This window comes from Hemitrygon akajei, chromosome 13 (genome assembly GCF_048418815.1).
Source record: "Hemitrygon akajei chromosome 13, sHemAka1.3, whole genome shotgun sequence".
Classification (NCBI taxonomy): Eukaryota; Metazoa; Chordata; class Chondrichthyes; order Myliobatiformes; family Dasyatidae; genus Hemitrygon; species Hemitrygon akajei.
The window spans coordinates 2,616,078-2,634,668 of record NC_133136.1 but is presented as its reverse complement, the minus strand read 5'-3'; the positions used below and the strand labels follow the sequence as shown (position 1 = coordinate 2,634,668).

The following is an 18,591-nucleotide window of genomic DNA, read 5'->3' as shown; positions in this document are numbered from 1 at the left end:
TTGCATGGTGCTCCTTTCCTTTTTTTCACTCTAAAGTTGTACAAAACAAAAATAATACACTAATCTTGCTTAAAATGTTGAAAAGAATGTTTCATCTTTAACTTTATGACTTTTGGAGATCAGTTCATCTTCTACTCACTTAACTATTCACAGTAACAGAAATTTTGACCGGGGTGCCCAAACTTCTGCATGCCACTGCATTAATGCAAGTCACTGTCTATGGTAAAAGAGACTACATGAGACACTTGTCCACTTGTTAGGCATTGGAGCCCCCTAGAAATAATCCCTTAAAATGAGAGAATCGAGGGCCAGGTTACAACCCCTTTACTTCCCCACTTACACTTTGTCCTCAGTTAGATACATCTAGTGAGCCAGGTCTGGGCACTATTAACATCATGTCCATGAATTTACCAAATCCTTCCTGGTATTTTGTGATGAGAGAGATTAACATCCAGGTTGAACTGTAGATTACGCATGAAGGGTGCTCACTTTCTGAGTCTACACATTTCAGAAAGCAGAAACCCCATCTCACAGATCAGTTTCTATCCCTCCCTCCATGGGCTGAACTAATACTGATAGCCAACATAAGGAAGATATGAACTAGAATTAGTAGGCAATGTAAAAGAATGTGTATTAGAATTGGTAGACAATGTAAAGGAGTTATGTGCCAGAATAGGTATCCAGTGTAAAGGTGGTGTGTACTAGAATAGGCAGTCAGCTTAAAGAAGACGTGTACCAGAATTGATAATCAACATAAAGGAGATACATACTAGAACTGGCAGAAAACATAAATGAGGTGCATTCCAGAATTGGTTGCCAATGTAAAGAAAATGTGTACTAGAAATGGTGGCTGCCATAAAGATGCATACTTGAATAGACAGCCAATGTAAAGGAGATGTGTACTAGAATTGATAGTGAATGTAACAGAGGTGTGTTCTAGAATTGGTAACCAACGTTATGGCAGTGTTTTCTAGAATTGGTAGCCAACATAGTGGAATATGTATTAGGCAATGTAAGGAGATACAGTCTAGAATTCATATCCAACATAATGGAGATCTGTACTAGAATTGGTGGGCAACATTAAAAATGCATACGAGAATTTGTAGTCAATGTATCAGAGATGCATGCTGGAACTGACAGCCAACATAAAGGCGATATGCACTAGAATTAGAAGCCAGCATAAAGAAAATGTGTACTGGAATTCATAGCCAATGTAATGGAGATGACTGATAGAATTGGTAGCCAATGTAAAGAGATGAATACTTGAATGGCTAACCAACGTAAAAAAGATGTGTGCTAGAATTGGTAGGCTGTAACAGATACGCATACTTGAATTTTTAACGAATGTTACGGAGATGCATAATAGAATTGGTCGCTAATGTAAAGACCATAATATCTAGGAGCAGAATTAGGCCATTTGGCCCATTGAGTCTGCTTCACCATTCCATCATGGCTGATTTATTATCCCTCTCAATCCAATTCTCCTCCATTTACCCTGTAACTTTTGACACCCTGACTAATTAAGAAGCTATCAACCTCTGCTGTAAATATACTCAATAACATGGCCTCCACATCTATCTGTGGCAAAGAATTCCACGGATTCACCACCCACTGGTGAAAGAATATTTTTCTTCATATCTCTTCTAAATGGACATTCCTCAGTTCTGAGGTTTGCTCTCTGGTACTGGACTCCCCCACTATAGGGACCATCCTCTCAACATCCACTCTATCCGGACCTTTCAATATTTGATAGGTTTCAATGAGATCACCCTCATTCTTCTAAACTCCAACAAGTACAGGTCCAGCATCCTCAAATGCTCCTGGTATATTAACCCTTTTATTCCCAGAATCATTCTTAATTAACTTCCTCTGGACTGTCTCCAATGCCAGCACATACTTCTTAGATAAGGGGCCCAAAACTGCTCACAATACAACGGAGGCCTCACCAGTACTTTATAAAGCCTTAATGTTAAATCCTCGTTTTTATATTCTATTCCTCTTGCAATGAACACTAACATTGCATTTACCTTCCCTACCAGTGACTCAGCCTGCAAGTTAACCTTTAGGAAACCTGTACAAGGAACCCCGAGTCCCACTGCTCCTCTGAGTTTTTGAATTTTCTCACCATTTACAAAATAGTCTATGCTTTAACTTCTTCTGCCAAAGTGGCACAACTATACATTCAATACTATATATTATTCCATCTGCCACCTTTTTGCCCACTCGTCCAAACTGTCATACTCCATCTGCAGACTCCCACTTTCCTCAACACTAACTGCCCTTCCACCTATCTTTATATCATCTGCAAACCCGGCCAGAAAACCAACAATTCCTTCATCCAAATCATTGTCATATAACGTAAAAAGAATCAGTACCAACACCGACCCATGCGACACACCACTAGTCAACGGCAGCCAACCAGAAAAGGCCCTCTCTATTCCCACTCTTTGCCTCCTGCCAATCAGCTGATCTTTTATCCATTCTATACCTTTCCTGTAATACCATGGATTCCTGTCTTGTTGAGCAGTCTCGTGTGTTGCACCTTGTCAAAGACCTGCAGAAAGATCAATAAACAGCATCCACTAACTCTCTTTTGTCTATCCTGCCTGTTAATTCCTCAAAGAATTCCAACAGATTTGTCAGGCAAGATTTTTCTGTTAGAAAACCATGCTTACTTTGGTCTATTCTATCAAGTATTCCAAAACCTCATACTTAATAATAGACTCCAATATCTTCCCAACCACTGAATTCAGGCTAACTAGGTGTTAAGGATCCAGCCTGAACACTGGGTCAAAGGGGCTCTGCTGATAGCTCTGGACCACGACAGCCCTTAAATTCTACCTTCTTTCACCTGGCCATGGGGGCTTTAAACCAGCCCCTTCCCTAATTGGACTCTTGCCAATTACCCACTTATCTCCTCAATAGCACCCACCTGTTTCTGTACTCACTCATTACCCGGTCCATTTAAACCCTGCCTCGACTCACACTCTCTGCCTGTTTGTCCCAGTCCTGAATTGAGTCGTTCCAACCTGCTATAGTGACTACTGCCAATGAAAATTGTTGTATTCTGTGTTTCCGGATTCTACCTGTTTGGAACCTGATTCTTGCCTGAAGCACCTGTAATCGTCTACCCTCGCTGGACAGCCTTTCCCGGGTAAGACCTCCGCCTGCCATTCTGGCTTCGTGCCTGCCTCCTGGTGTTGAAAGACTGTTACCCCTGCGGCTGCTAATAAAATCCTGGTAAAAGAACATTCATTGGTCTGCACTTGAGTCCTACCGCAACCAGCCCCTCCTGACACTGGGGTATAATGTCCTGTATTTTACCTCCCTCCCTTCATATAGAATTTCCAATTTCCCAGTCCGTAAGACTATAAGACATAGGAACAGAATTAGGCCATTCAGCCCATTGAGTCTGCTCCACCATTTCATCATGGCTGATCCTAGATTCCACTCAACCCCACACACCAGCCTTCTCACCATAGCCGTTGATGCCCCGACCAATCAGGAAACGATCAACTTCTGCCTTAAGTATACTCACAGACATGGCCTCTACTGCATCCACAGATGTACTACTCTCTGGCTAAGAAAAACCCACACTTTCTAAAGGGTTGGCCCTCAATTTTGATGCTGTGCCCTCTAATTCTGATAACCCCACCATAGGAAACATCCTCTCCACATCCTCCCTATCCAGTCCTTTCAACATTTGGTAAGTTTCAATGAGATCCCCCACATTCTTCTAAATTCCAGAAAGTACAGGCCCAAGGCTGTCAGTCACTCCTCAAGTTAACCTCTTCATTCCCAGAATCATCTTCGTGAACCTCCTCTGGACTCTCTCCAATGACAACACATCCTTTCTGAGATATGGGGCCCAAAACTGTTGACAGTACTCCAAGTGCAGCCTGACTAGTGTCTTATAAAGGCTCAGCATTATCTCCTTGCTTGTATATTCTATTCCCCTTGAAATAAATACCAACATTGCATTCGCCTTTACCACAGACTCAAGCTGTAAATTAACAATCTGGGAGTCTTGCATGAGGATTCCAAAGTCCCTCTGCACTTCTGATGTTTGAACCTTCTCCCTTTTTAGATAATAATCTGCACTATTGTTCCTTTTACCAAAATGCATTTTCATACATTTCCCAACACTGTATTCCATCTGCCACTTTTTTGCCCATTCTTCCAATTTCTCTGAGTCCTGCTGCAATTGCATTGCGTCCTCAGGACTGCCTACCCCTCCACCTATTTTCGTATCATCCACAAACTTTGCCACAAAGCCGTCAATTCCATTATCCAAATCATTAACAAACAATGTGAAAAGTAGCGGTCTCAATATTTACCCCTGAGGAATACCACTTGTTACCGGCAGCCAGCCAGAAAAAGCCCCTTTTATTCCCACTCATTTCCTCCTGCCTGTCAGCCATTCCGCTATCCATGCCAGTATCTTTCCTGTAATGCCATAGGATTTTATCTTGTTAAGCAGCCTCATGTGTGGCACCTTATCAAATGCCTTCTGAAAATCCAAGTAAATGACATTCACTGCCTCTCCTTTGTCCATTCTGTTTGTTACTTCATCAAAGAAATATAACCAATTTGTCAGACAAGATTTCCCTTTACAGAAACCATGCTGACTTTGACATTTTATCATTAGTCTCCAAGTACCTGAAACCTCATCCTTAGTAATAGACTCCAACACTTTCCCAAGCACTGAGGTTAGGCAAATTGGTCTATAATTTCCTTTCTTTTACCATCCTCCCTCAGTGAGACATTTGCAATTTTCCAGTCAAGAATCAAGTGATTCTTGAAAGATCATGACCAATGCATCCGTTATCTCTTCAGCAACCTCTCTCAGGACTCTGGGATGTAGTCCATCTGGTCCAGGTGACTTATCCAACTTCAGACCTTTCAGTTTACCTAGCACTTCTTCCTTTGTAATAGTAATGGCACTCACTCCTGCTCCCTGACATTCACTGACCTCTGGCACACTGCTAGTGTAAAGAAGATGTTTACTAAAAATTGTAACCAATGCATTCTAGAGTTGGTAGCCTGTGTAAAGGAGATTTTTACTGGAATTGGTAGCAGTATAAAGCAAATGTTTACTAGAATTGGTAGCCAGTGTAAAGGAGATGTTTACTAAAAATTGTAACCAATGTAAAGAAGATGCATTCTAGAGTTGGCAACCTGTGTAAAGGAGATGTATACTAGAATTGGTAGCCAACATTGTTGAAGTGTACTAGAGCTGCTAAGGAGGTGCATACAAGAAGCCACGCTTCTGTCCTCCTGCTCCCTCCTACCATATCCTACATTGGTAGGTGACACAGTAGGATTTGCACCGGAGAGTGGCGCTGTCTTTCAGCTCCAGTGACCTTGCTTCAATCCTGATCTTTGCTATTACCTGAGTGGAATTTCCTTGTGTTCAAATAGATTTTTCTGCAGCTGCTCTAGTGCCCCCCCACCCCACATCCCACATTTGAAGGAGGTGTACAAGATGATAAGAAGCATTGATAGAAATAAATCTAATTCTGAGTCATTAGAGGGAGTTTATGGAAGCTTTATAGAGGGTGCAGACAAGAATTACTGGGATCCTGACTGGATTGGAGAGCATGTCTTGTGAGGATAGGTTGAGTGAGCTAAGGCTTTTCTCTTTGTAGCGAAGGAGGATGAGAGGTGATTTGATAGAGAGGTACAAGATGATAAGAGGCAAAGATCGAGTGGACAGATTTTTTTTCCCAGGGTGGACATGGCTAATACAACAGAGGATAATTTTGAGGTGATGGAAGGAAAGTCTAGTGGGTGATGTCAGACATAGGTTTGTTTTACACATGGAGTGGAGGGTACATGGAACGTGCTGCCCAGGGTGGTGGTAGAGGCAGATACATTAGGGGCATTTAAGAGACTCTTGGATAGGTATATGGGTGATTGAAAAATGGAGGGTGCTGTGGAAGGGAAGGGTTAGATTAATCTTAGAGTAGGTTAGAAGTTTGGCGCAACATTATGGGCTGAAGGGCCTGTACTGTGCTGTAGTGATCTGAGTTCTATGTCCTATCCCAAAGATCTGCTGGTTGGTTAATTGGGTCCTGTAAATTGCCCCATTTGTGTAGATGTGTCAAAAGCATCAAAATGGTCTTGATGGGCATGTGAGAGAGAATGAATTGTAGGATTATATGGAAACAAGAAATGAATGGAATTGCTCTGCTATGAGCTAGAATAGATCCATTGGGCCGAATACCCTGGCAGTAAATCTCATCTACCTTCCTGGAGACAGCTGGGAAGTATATTGGTTTGAACTGCCATGGACTTTAGGAATTATTGACAGAGATTTGTGAAAGCTAATGTTAAGCACACAGTTTGTTTATATTTGGGCTCGGCAGTGTGACCTCATCATTCTCATGCTGAATTCAGGCTCTCTGTGACCTTTCACACCTTTCATATCTGTGAACTTTCAACACAATCTCTCACCCTTGAAGAACCTCAACGTTCAAAGTTTGCAGTAAATTTATGATCAAAATACATACATGTCACCATATTCAACCCTGAGATTCATTTGCTGGCAGGCATTGACAGTAAATACAAAGAAACACCATGCAGTATATGAAAGACCACATCAACTTGGGTGTTCAGCCAGAGTGCAAAAAACAACAAACTGTGCAAATACAAAAATGAAAATAGTAACAATAAATAAATAAGCAATGAATATCGAGAACATGAGTCCATTGATTGTGGGAACAGTTCGGTGTTGGGGTGAGTGATGTTAACCACTCTGGTTCAGGGGTAATACCTGTTCCTGAACCTTGTGGTAAGTGAGAGCATAGCCTGGGTGACGGAGGTCCTTGATGATTGATGTTGCTTTCCTGTGACGGCACTCTATGTACCAGAGTGCTATTCAGTGGTGGAAAGGGTTTTAACCATGACCATGATGGACCGGGCTGCATCTACTACAAAATCAAAACAATTCATACCATAAATTTTTCTGAAGTCTAGTAATTACTGTTGTGTAGGAAAATGTCATCATCAGTCTGTAACATCAATGAAACATCTATTAGTTATTCTGTGTAAATAACAGAGCAGAACTCAATAGCTACTGGAAGTTGTCTGATCCATTATAAATCAGTGTTCTCCTATTCGATGCTTACTGTTTGTTTTGCTTTCACAGTAGCATATGACAGAACTATTAATTGAATTGGTATTCAGAACTGCCCTACACATCTCCGGCACCAACCTACTCACCATCACGGATACATATACAGAAAGGTGCTGGAAAAGGGCCAGTAACATGATGAAGGATCCCACTCGCCCTGCTCATGGACTGTTTGTCCCACTCGCATTGGGAGAAAGCTACATAGCATCCACACCAGGACCACTAGAATCAAAAGCAGTAACTTTCTCCAAGCAGTAACCCATCCCTCCACACCTCCAACCACCACTACTGTATCATTTCCTGTCAGAGTCACCTTATGTACAGACACTCCTGGGCCTAGTGTCACTTTATGGACATACAATCAATCTGTGTGTACAAGCTATCTTATCTATTTATATTTATTGTGTTTTTATTAATACAAGAAATTCTGCATATTCTGGAAATCAAGAGCAACACACACAAAATACTGGAGGAAATCAGTAGAACCGGCAGCATTTATAGAAATGAATAAATAGTTGATGTTTTGGGCCAGACTGTTCATCAGGACTGGAAAGGAAGGGGGAAGGCATCAGAATATAAAGGTGTGGGAAGGGGAAGAAGAACAGCTAGAAGCAGGTGGTGGGAAAGGAAGAGGCGGGAGACAAAGAAAGCTGATAGAAGAGAAGAGAGGATCTTGGGAAAAATGGGAGGAGGGCACCCGGGGGAGGTGATAGGCATGTGAGGAGAAGAGGTAAGAGGCTCTTGTTATTTATTATTATTATATAATTAATTAATATTAGATCTAGGAACAGAATTAGGCCATACAACCCATTGAGTATGCTCCTCATTCTGTTATGTCTGATTATCCCTCTCAACCCCCATTCTCTTGTCTTCTCCCTGCAACCTTTAACACCCGGACTAATGAAGAACCCATCACCCTCTCCTTTATGTCTACCCAATGACTTGGCCTCCACAGCCGTCTGTGGCAATGAATTCCACAGGTTCATCACCATCTGGCTAAAGAAATGTTTCCTCATCTCTTCTAAATGGACATCCCTCTATTCTAAGGTTGTGTCCTCTAGTCCTAGACTCCCCCACTACAGGAAGCATTCCCTCCACATCCATTCTATCCAGACCTTTCAATGAGATCCTCCCTTATTCTTCTAAACTCCAGTGAGTACAAGCCCAGAGTCATCAAACCACTCCCCATATGTTAACCCTTTCATATTAACCCACTATCGTGTTCTTTATCTTATTGTGGGTTTTTTTGTGCTGAGTCGGATCTGGAGTAACAATTATTTTATTCTCCTTTACGCTTGTGTACAGGAAATGACATCAAACAACCTTGAATCTTGACTCTTGAATGGTGTAAGCTATAGCCACTGGGCAACGTTGCAGGTGCAAACACTCAACATCAGAACAACAACCTGACAAAGCACTGGAAATGAGACTTAATCTGCATTTTCAAACTCAATGAAAGATACTCAACCAATGATTCCAAATAGTTCAAAGTCTATTAGTAGCAAGGAGAACCGTTGTAACTGGTTTCACGTCAATGGTGCTTACATTTAGATATTTTTCTCATGTAAAGAAAGAAGGTGAGCCCATTTTAAGAAGATTGTCAAGTCTGTTTTAAGGGTACTAGCAGTGGTTACTGACAACAATACACAGAAGACTGTTGGCATCTCTCTAAGGAAGATTGTTAAACTATTGATAAGAGATTATTGACCTACTTGAGGAGATGGTAAACTCATTGAAGAGTCTGTGAACCTAATGGATGAATAATGTACCACTTATACGTGCATGTGTGCACGAATAAGTACCAGGAAGACAGGAGTGCAGCCTGATTCATTGTACAATCCTCCGGGAAAAATCCTGTAAACTGAATTCTTGTTTTGTGTATCAGAACTGAATTGGGCCCAAGAAGGAAGCAAGCAACTGAAAGACTGAAAAGCTGTTTGATACATCATAAATCCATAAAATATAGGAAAAAAATTAGGCCATATGGCCCATCGAGTCAGCTCCACAATTCGAAAAAATAGGAAAATAACATCTCAAATCCAATTCTTTTGCTTTTGCCTGTTTAATTTATTAATGGTTAAATAAGAGTATCCTCTATCACTTGAGATATTTTGGCTCTAAATATTGGGTGTATTTAATATTACTGTTATTATTAAAATGTATTTAAATCCTCACTGTGCAACTGCCTAATTAATTTGGAATGTAAATAAAACCTATGGAAATACCAGTCACTGTAGTGAAGGCAGTGCATTGTCTTGGGATGTAGAAGTGAAATACATCGGTAATTCCGTTTCTGTGAGAACAATGTACCTGCTGTAGGTTGTAAATATAAATGAGAAAAGTCACCATCCTACACACAACCCTTAGAAAATGGGATGATTGTATAGATTCTTCAGTTTGTATCTTTCTAATGGTGTTTGTGTATGAGAAGCAGATTATCTATTTATTATCAATCAGCTTTCATTTATCCATTTATCCATTTTAATTATTCTGATATTGCTTGTGCTCCTGAATCCTTTAGAAACAATTTTAAAGTTTTCTTACATGTTTTTAAAGTTCTTAATGGCCTGGGATCGGAGTATTGTACATCACAGAACCGTTTTTGTCTTTTTAATCCTGCTCGAGCTCTCAGGTCTCCCGCTTGTCTCCTAAACTTAAACAATCTCCCTCCAAATATACAAACAAGCTGGATGAACTCAGCAGGTCAGGCAGCATCCGTTGAAATGAGCAGTTAACGTTTTGGACGAAGGGTCTCGGCCTGAAACGTTGACTGCTCGTTTCAACGGATGCTGCCCGTCCTGCTGAGTTCATCCAGCTTGTTTGTACGTGTTGATTTGACCACAGCATCTGCAGTATACTTTGTGTTTACTCCCTCCAAAGATAACTGATGGAGAGCTCAATACCTAAAACTGTAAGGGATGCAGACTCAGTTGACACTTTTCCGCACCAGCTTCTTGCTTTAAACTAACATCTTGTCTTTTATGTTTATTTTTTAATTTTATTTTCACATTTGTACTTTTATCCCACTTTGAACTACATCACCTGTATGAAAGTGATCAGTAAGTTATTAAAGGAGTATGTACAGTAGTTATTTCTTGCTACAGTATTTGATAGTTTTGATCTACATCTCTGCTTGACCTTTCCAATTGTATTTTGGTTATTCTTTTAAGTTTATTCAGTTCCTTTCCTGTTTAGTGTCATAGAGACATGGAGCACAACAGCACAGAAACAGGCCTTTTGGCCCATCTAATCCATGCCAAACTATTAATCTGCCAAATTCCATGGACCTGCACCAGATCAAAGCCCTCCCGTCTGCATTCAAAATACATTATCGGTTTGGTATACTTTTCCAAATAATGTGTACATCTTTCACCTTGCACATACTTTTAACATTCATTAATCACCATGCCCACCTCATTATTTTTTTGATTCAGATTTATTTATCATGTGTACATCGAAAAATGGTGAAATGCGTCATTTGCTTTAACAGCCAACATATGCTGGGAGCCACACATTCTGACGCCAACAAATTACGCCCAGAATTTTAATGAAGATATACTGTACTTACCATGAACTCTGATCTCTGCTTTAAAAATTAATTTTTAAAATTTTATTTAGAGATACACTGCTGTACCTAGCCTATGAGTTGTGCTGCCAGCAACCCAGCAATTTATTCCTAATCTAACCACAGAACAATTTACAATGGTCAATTAACATACTAATCTGGACAGCCACAGGGAGGACATACGAACTCCTAACAGGTGACGTTAGAATTGAACTCACAACTCTGACAGCACAAGCTGTAATAGTGTCCCTAAACAGCTACCCTCCCATATAGCGCCCAGCGGTTATTATTAATTCAAATGTATTCATCTTTGCTCTAGTTCCATATTTTTCTCACTTTTATCTTCTGAAGTTCAAGCTTTTGTTTCCTTACTTATTTTCACCCTGGTTATTACTTTTCTCATGACAATATTTATATCTTTTTCAATCTCACAATTGATAGTTGTGATTACTGCTTCCTTGTTGTCTGTGGTCAGCTGTCTCGGATCTGCTCTGGTTTGTAACCTACTGGAGTTTCTTGATGACTTAGACTCAGTAAATTATGGAAGATCATAGGCCATGAAATATAGGAGCAGAATGAGGCCATCGGCCCATTAAGTCTGCTCTAGCATTCGATTATGGCTGAACGTGCATAGAGTGCCAGCATGGAACAGCACAGCACAGAAACAGGCCCGTCAGCCCATATTCACTGTGCTGTGCAAATACTCTGCCTAGTCTCATCAGCCCATACCAGGACATTGCCCTCCATAGCCCCCTCAACCATGTACCCATCCTAATTTCTCTTAAATGTTACACTCAAACTCACATCTACCACTTCCTCTGGCAGTTCATTCCACACTCACACCACAGTTTCCCTGATGTTCCCCTTCAATATTTCACCTTTCATCCTTTAATCCATGGCCTCTTAGACCCACCCAATGTCAGTGGGAAAGTCTGCTTGCATTTTACCCTATCTAAACCCCTATTAATCATGTATACCTCTATCAAAACTCTCCTCAACCTTCTACATTCAAGGGAATAAAGTCCTAACCTATTCACCCTTTCCCTGTAACTCAGGTCCTCCAGACCTGGCAACATCCTTGTAAATTTTCTCTGTACTCTTTCAATCTTATTGATATCTTTCCTGTAGGAAAGTGACCACAAATTAGGCTTCACCATTGTCTTACAACATAACATCCCAACTCCTGTCCTCCATACTTTGATTTATGAAGGCCAATGTGCCAGAGATCTTCTTGATGACCCTAATTACACGTGAAGCCATTTTTAAGGAATGATGGATCTGAATTCTCAGATCTTTCTATTCTGCCACATTTCTCAGTGCCCTACTGCTCATTCTGTAAGACCTACCCTGGTTGGTGCTACCAAAGTGCAAAACTTCACACTCTGCATTAAATTCCACATCATTTTTCAGCCCATTTTTCCAGCTGATGCAGATCCTGCTGCAAGCTCTGATACCCTTCCTCACTGTCCACTACACCCCCAATCTTAGTGTTATCCGCAAATTTGCTGATCCAATTAATCACATTATAAGACCATAAGACATCAGAGTAGAATTAGGCTATTTGGCCCATTGAATCTGCTCCGCCATTCAATCACGGCTGATCCATTCTCCCCTCCTCACCCCCACTCCCTAACCTTCTCCCCATAAACTTTGATACCATGGCCAATCAAAAACCCAATGAATTGGGCTCCACAGCTGCCTGTGGTAACAAATTCCACAAATTCCCCACCCTCTGGCTAAAGAAACTTCTCTGCATCTCTGTTTTAAATGGAGGTCCCTCTATACTGAGGCTGTGCCCTCTTGTCCTAGACTCCCACACGATGAGAAACATCCTTTTGACATTTACTCTATCTAGGCCTTTCAACATTCAAAAGATTTCAATGAGATCCTCCCTCATCCTTCTAAATTCCAGCAGGTACTGACCCATAGTCATTAAACATTCCTCGTATGATAACCCTTTCATTCCTGGAATCATCCTTGTGAACCTCCTCTGGACCCTCTTCAAGTCAGCACATCTTTTCCTAGACAAGGAGCCCAAAACTGTTCACGATACTCGAAGTGAGGCCTCACCAGTGCCTTATAAAGCCTCACATCCCTGCCCTCATATTCTAGACCTCATGAGATGAATGCTAAATTACATTTGCCTTCCTCACCACTAACTTGATCTGCAAGTTAACCTTCAGGGTGTTCTGCACAAAGTCTCCCAAGTCCCTCTGCATCTCAGGTTCCTGGATTATCTCCCTTTTTAGAAAATAGTCTGCACATTTATTTCTTCTACCAAAGTGCATGACCATGCATTTTCCAACATTGTATTTTGTTTGCCATTTTCTTGCCCATTCTCCTAATCTGTCTAAGTCCTTCTGCAGCTTCCTGTTTCCTTAACACTACCTGCCCCTCCACCAAAATTTGTATCATCTGCAAATTTGGAAACAAAGCCATCTATTCCATTATCTGAATCATTTATATCCAGCATAAAAAGAAGCAATCCCAACATCGACCCCTGCGGAACACCATTAGTCACTAGCAGCCAATCAGGAAAGGATCCTTTTATTCCCACTCGTTACCTCTACCAATCAGTCAATACTCTAACCAAGCTAGTAACTTTCCTATAATACTATTGGCTCTTAACTTGGTAAGCAGACTCATGTGTGGCACCTTGTCAAAGACCTTCTGAAAATCCAAATATACAACATCCATTGCACTCACTTTGGAAACCTTGCTGACTTTGACCTGTTTTATCACGAACCTCCAAATACTCCAAACCCCCATCCTGAATAGTGGTCTCCAGTACCTTCCAAACTACTGAGGTCAGGCTAACCAGTCTATAATTTTCTTTCTGCTGCCTCCCTCCTTTCCTAAAGAGTGAAATGCCATTTGCAATTTTCGAGTCCTCCGGAACCATGCTAGAGTCTAATGATTTTTGAAGGATCATTACTAATACATCCAACAACCTCTACCGCTACCTCTTATGTAACTTTAGGTCTTTCAGCTTTTTGAGCACTTCCCCCTTTGTAATAGTAACTACACCCACTTCTCTTCTGCACCTCAGACCCATGTTCAGTGCCTGTAAACTGGTCTCTGTGACATTCCCCTGGGAGGTCATCACCCACAACAGTATCAAAATGGTATACCTATTGAGGGGACTGGCCACAGAGGTGCTCTGTACTAACTGCCTAGTCACCATCCCATTGTCATCCAGATCATTGATATAGGTGACAAACAACAGTGGACCCAGCACTGATCCCTACTGCACACCACTAGTCACAGGCCTCCAGTCAGACAGGCACTCCCTGGCTTCTCCCATAAAGCCAATCTCTAATCCAATTTTGTCTCTTGCAATCCTTTTGTTCTTTAATATATCAGACCATAAGATATAGGAGCAGAAGTAGGCCATTCGGCCCATCGAGTCTGCTCTGCCATTCAATCATCAGCTGATCCAATTCTTCCAGTCATCCCCACTCCCCTGCTTTCACCCCATACCCTTTGATGCCCTGGCTAATCAAGGACCTATCTATCTCTGCCTTAAATGCGCCCAATGACTTGGCCTCCACAGCGGCTTATGGCAACAAATTCCACAGATTTACCACCCTCTGACTAAAGTAATTTCTCCACAACTCAGTTCTAAAAGGACGTCCTTCAATCCTGAAGTCATGCCCTCTTGTCCTAGACTCCCCTACCATGGGAAATAACTTTGCCATATCTAATCTGTTCAGGCCTTTTAACATTCAGAATGTTTCTATGAGATCCTCCCTCATTTTCCTGAACTCCAGGGAATACAGTTCAAGAGCTGCCACACGTTCCTCATATGGTAACCCTTTCATTCCTGGAATCATTCATGAATTTTTTCTGAACCCTCCAATATCAGTATATCCTTTCTAAAATAACTGCACACAATACTCCAAGTGTGGTCTCACAAGTGTCTTATAGAGTCTCAGCATCACATCCCTGCTCTTGTATTCTATTCCACTAGAAATGAATGTCAATATTGCATTCGCCTTCTTCATAACTGACACAACCTGGAAGTTAACCTTTAAGGCATCTTGCACAAGAACTTCCAAGTTCCTTTGCATCTCAGAACTTTGAATTCTCTCCCCATCTAAATAATAATCTGCCCGTTTATTTCTTCCACCAAAGTGCATGACCGTACACTTTCCAACATTGTATTTCATTTGCCACTTCTTTGCCCATTCCCCTAAACTATCTAAGTCTCTCTGCAGGCTCTCTGTTTCCTCAACACTACCCGCTCCTCCACCTATCTTTGTATCATCAGCAAATTTAGCAACAAATCCATTAATATCATAGTCAAAATCATTGACATACATTGTGAAAAGCAGCTGTCCCAACACCGACCCATAGAACCATAGAACACTACAGCACAGTACAGGCCCTTCCACCCTCCATGTTGTGCCGACCCATATAATCCTCAAAAAAAAAGTACTAAACCCACACTACCCCATAACCCTCCATTTTCCTATCATCCATGTGCCTGTCCAAGAGGCTCTTAAATACCCCTAATGTTTTAGCCTCCACCACCATCCCTGGCAAGTCATTCCAGGCACTCACAACCCTCTGTGTAAAAAAACTTACCCATGATGTTTCCCCTAAACTTCCCTCCCTTAATTTTGTACATATGCCCTCTGGTGTTTGCTATTGGTGCCCTGGGAAACAGGTACTGACTATCCACCCTATCTATGCCTCTTATAATCTTGTAGAGCTCGATCAAGTCCCCTCTCATTCTTCTACACTCCAAAGAGAAAAGCCCCAGCTCTGCTAACCTTGCTTCATGTGACTTGTTCTCCAATCCAGGCAACATCCTGGTAAATCTCCTCTGCACTCTCTCCATAGCTTCCACATCCTTCCTATAATGAGGTGACCAGAACTGAACACAGTACTCTAAGTGCGGTCTCACCAGAGATTTGTAGAGTTGCAACATGACCTCTCTACTCTTGAACCCAATCCCCCTGTTAATGAAGCCTAGCAACCCATAGGCCTTCTTAACCACCCTATCAACCTGAGCAGCGACCTTGAGGGATGTATGGACTTGAACCCCAAGGTCCCTTTGTTCATCCACACTCTTAAGTAACTGACCATTAATCCTGTACTCAGTCTTCTGGTTTGTCCTTCCAAAATGCATCACCTCACACTTATCCGGATTGAACTCCATCTGCCATTTTTCTGCCCAACTCTGCAGCCTGTCTATATCCTCTTGTAACCTTCGACAACCTACAGCTCCATCCACAACTTCTCCAATCTTCATGTCATCTGCAAACTTACTCACCCATCCTTCCACCTCTACATCCAGGTTATTTATAAAAACACAAATAGCAGGGGTCCCAGGACAGATCCCTGAGGCACTCCACTAGTCACCGATCTCCAGGAAGAATACTTTACTTCCACAACTACCCTCTGCTTTCTTTCTTTAAGCCATTTTTCTATCTAAACAGCCAAGGTTCCAATTATCCCATGCCTCATGACTTTCTGGATGAGTCTCTCGTGAGGGACCTTGTCAAATGCCTTGCTAAAGTCCATGTAGACCACATCCACTGCCCTAACCTCATCAATTTCTTTTGTTACCTCTTCAAAAAACTCAATCAGGCTCGTGAGGCACAATCTTCCCTTCTCAAAGCCATGTTGACTATCCATGAGTAGACTGTACTTCTCCAAATGCTCGTAGACCCTATCCTTAAGAATCCTTTCCAGTAGTTTGCAGACCACCGACATAAGACTCACTGGTCTATAGTTCCCAGGTTTCTCCCTATTACCTTTTTTAAACAAGGGAACTACATTTGCCATTCTCCAGTCCTCCGGCACTTCCCCTGCAGCCAAAGAGGATTCAAAGATCATAGCTAATGCTCCAGTGATCTCTTCTCTCAATTCCCACAACAACCTGGGGTGTATCATATCCGGCCCTGGGGATTTGTCAATCTTGATGTTTTTAAGAAGATCCAGCACTTTTTCTTCTGTAATCTCCACGTTGTCCAGTACACAGGCCCGCTCTACTTCAACCTCACCCTGATCAAGGTCCTTTTCACTTGTGAATACCGACCCCTGTGGAACTCCACTGGTAACCAGCAACCAGCCAGAATAGGATCCCTTTATTCCCACTCTCTGTTTTCTACCAACCAGCCAATGCTCCACCCACGCTAGTAATTCCCTGTGTCATGGTCCAGTCCATGAAGTCTGCATTCCAGTTCACAGTCCAGTCCATCAATCCTTATTCTGGGTTTTTCTGTTTACCCTGGTTCCATTGGGTGCCTTAATTGAGGCACCTAATTCTCGTTTTGGCCTGGCTCCATAAATAGTTGCAGGATTCAGCTTCAGGCTGTGGGACTGTTCCCTTCCTGCCTGCCCAGAAAGTCCTGTGTACTGCCCAAGCCAAGCTCTGTATTTCCAGTCTCCCAAGACCTTGTCATGGCTTCGTGTTCTCATCCTGTCCATGTGTCTTGTCCTCTCCTGTAGCTATGCCATGACCTGTAGCCATGTCTTGTCCTAACCTAGACCTGGGTTCCAGTTCCGAGTCAAGACCCAGGTTCCTAGTTCCAACCAAGACCTAGGTTCTGGGTCCTTGTCCAGGCTCTGTTCCAGACTACTGTTCCCTGTCCAAGTCTGAGCTTCGTGTCCTCACCCAGCCCGGTGCTGGAGATTCCTCGTCCTCTGCTGGATTGTCCCCATCTGACTCCTTGGCAGTTTACCTTGGCAAGTATTCTCAGCAGTTATCCCGACCCTGCGCTCCAAAGAAGAGTCCCAGCCCGGTACCCAAGAGCCTAACTAAGCCGAGTCCAAGAGCCACGCCTGCCCCTGGAGTTCCCTTGTCCTGTCCAAGTGCCACGTCCAAGAACCTTGTCCTGTCCAAGTGCCTCGTCCAAGAACCTTGTCCTGTCCAAGTGCCTCGTCCAAGAACCTTGTCCTGTCCAAGTGCCACGTCCAAGAACCTTGTCCTGTCCAAGTGCCTCGTCCAAGAACCTTGTCCTGTCCAAGTGCCTCGTCCCATGCAGGAGTTCCACATCCAGTCCTGTAGCCACGTCTCGTCCTCTCCTAGATCCGGGGTCCAAGTCCGAGTCAAGACCCAGGTTCTGGGTCCCTGTCCAGTCTCCGGCTTGGAGTCCTAGACCAGGCCCGGTGTCCTTGTCTCGTCTAGGGCCTGTGTCCATGTCCAGCGTCATTTCTTCCTGACTCCCCTTGCTTTCCTGACCCACCTAGTCCTGTTCCTCAGTACTTCGGTGTCTGTGTCTTGCATTTGGGTCTGCTCCCAACACCCCCTATGACACCCTGTAATTCCATCTTATTTTGCTAAGCAGCCTCACGAGTGGCACCTCGTCAAAGGCCTTCTGAAAATCCAAGTACACCACGTCTGCTGCAACTTTGTCTTCATCACCAATCCTTTAGCAGAAACAGAGTTATAGGGTCATAAGACCATAGACCACAAGACCATAAGGTACTGGAGCAGGATTAAGCCATTGCATCTGAAATTCAGAATCAGAATCTGAGCCATTGCATCAGAAATTTCTCCTGATATGCGCTCTAAAAGGTTGCCCCTCTATTCTGAGGCTGTGCCAGCATAGGAAAGATCCTTTCCACACCCACTCTATCAAGGCCTTTCACCATTCAATAGGTTTCAGTGAGGTTCCCCCTCATTCTTCGTGATTGTGTTTTGGAAACTGTTGGAGCCTGTGGTGTACAGTTCAGAATTCAGTCATGGGTTTTGTCTAATGCTGTGCTGTCCGGAGAGCTGCCTCATCGAGAAGGCCAGTTAATGGGTTCTGAAGAGGACTGAGAACATGAGACTGCGCGCCATCGTGAACGGCTCCATTTCGAAGCATCAAAGTGGATGCAGAGAGGTCAGTGAGCACCTTCAACAGAGGCCATGGGGTGACAACAGCCAGTAGCTGGG

The 18,591-nt window shown here is 42.7% G+C and overlaps 1 protein-coding gene across 10 annotated transcripts in view; it reads left to right on the top strand.

The window, feature by feature from the left end:
- Window positions 1-9,312, top strand: part of skor2 (SKI family transcriptional corepressor 2) — a 218,348-nt gene extending 209,036 nt beyond the window's left edge. For 9 of the 10 annotated variants that reach the window (XR_012101196.1, XM_073064047.1, XM_073064046.1 and 6 more), the window contains one exon: window positions 8,441-9,312. Coding sequence is in view for 1 of the 10 variants with exons in the window: in XM_073064051.1 (XP_072920152.1) it covers window positions 8,441-8,470 (30 nt within the window). In the remaining 9 variants the exon portion in view is untranslated. Of the gene's footprint in view, window positions 1-3,114; window positions 3,155-8,440 lie in introns of all 10 variants that reach the window. The other variant, XR_012101195.1, reaches the window with a different exon arrangement.
- The last annotated feature ends 9,279 nt before the right edge of the window (window positions 9,313-18,591 follow it).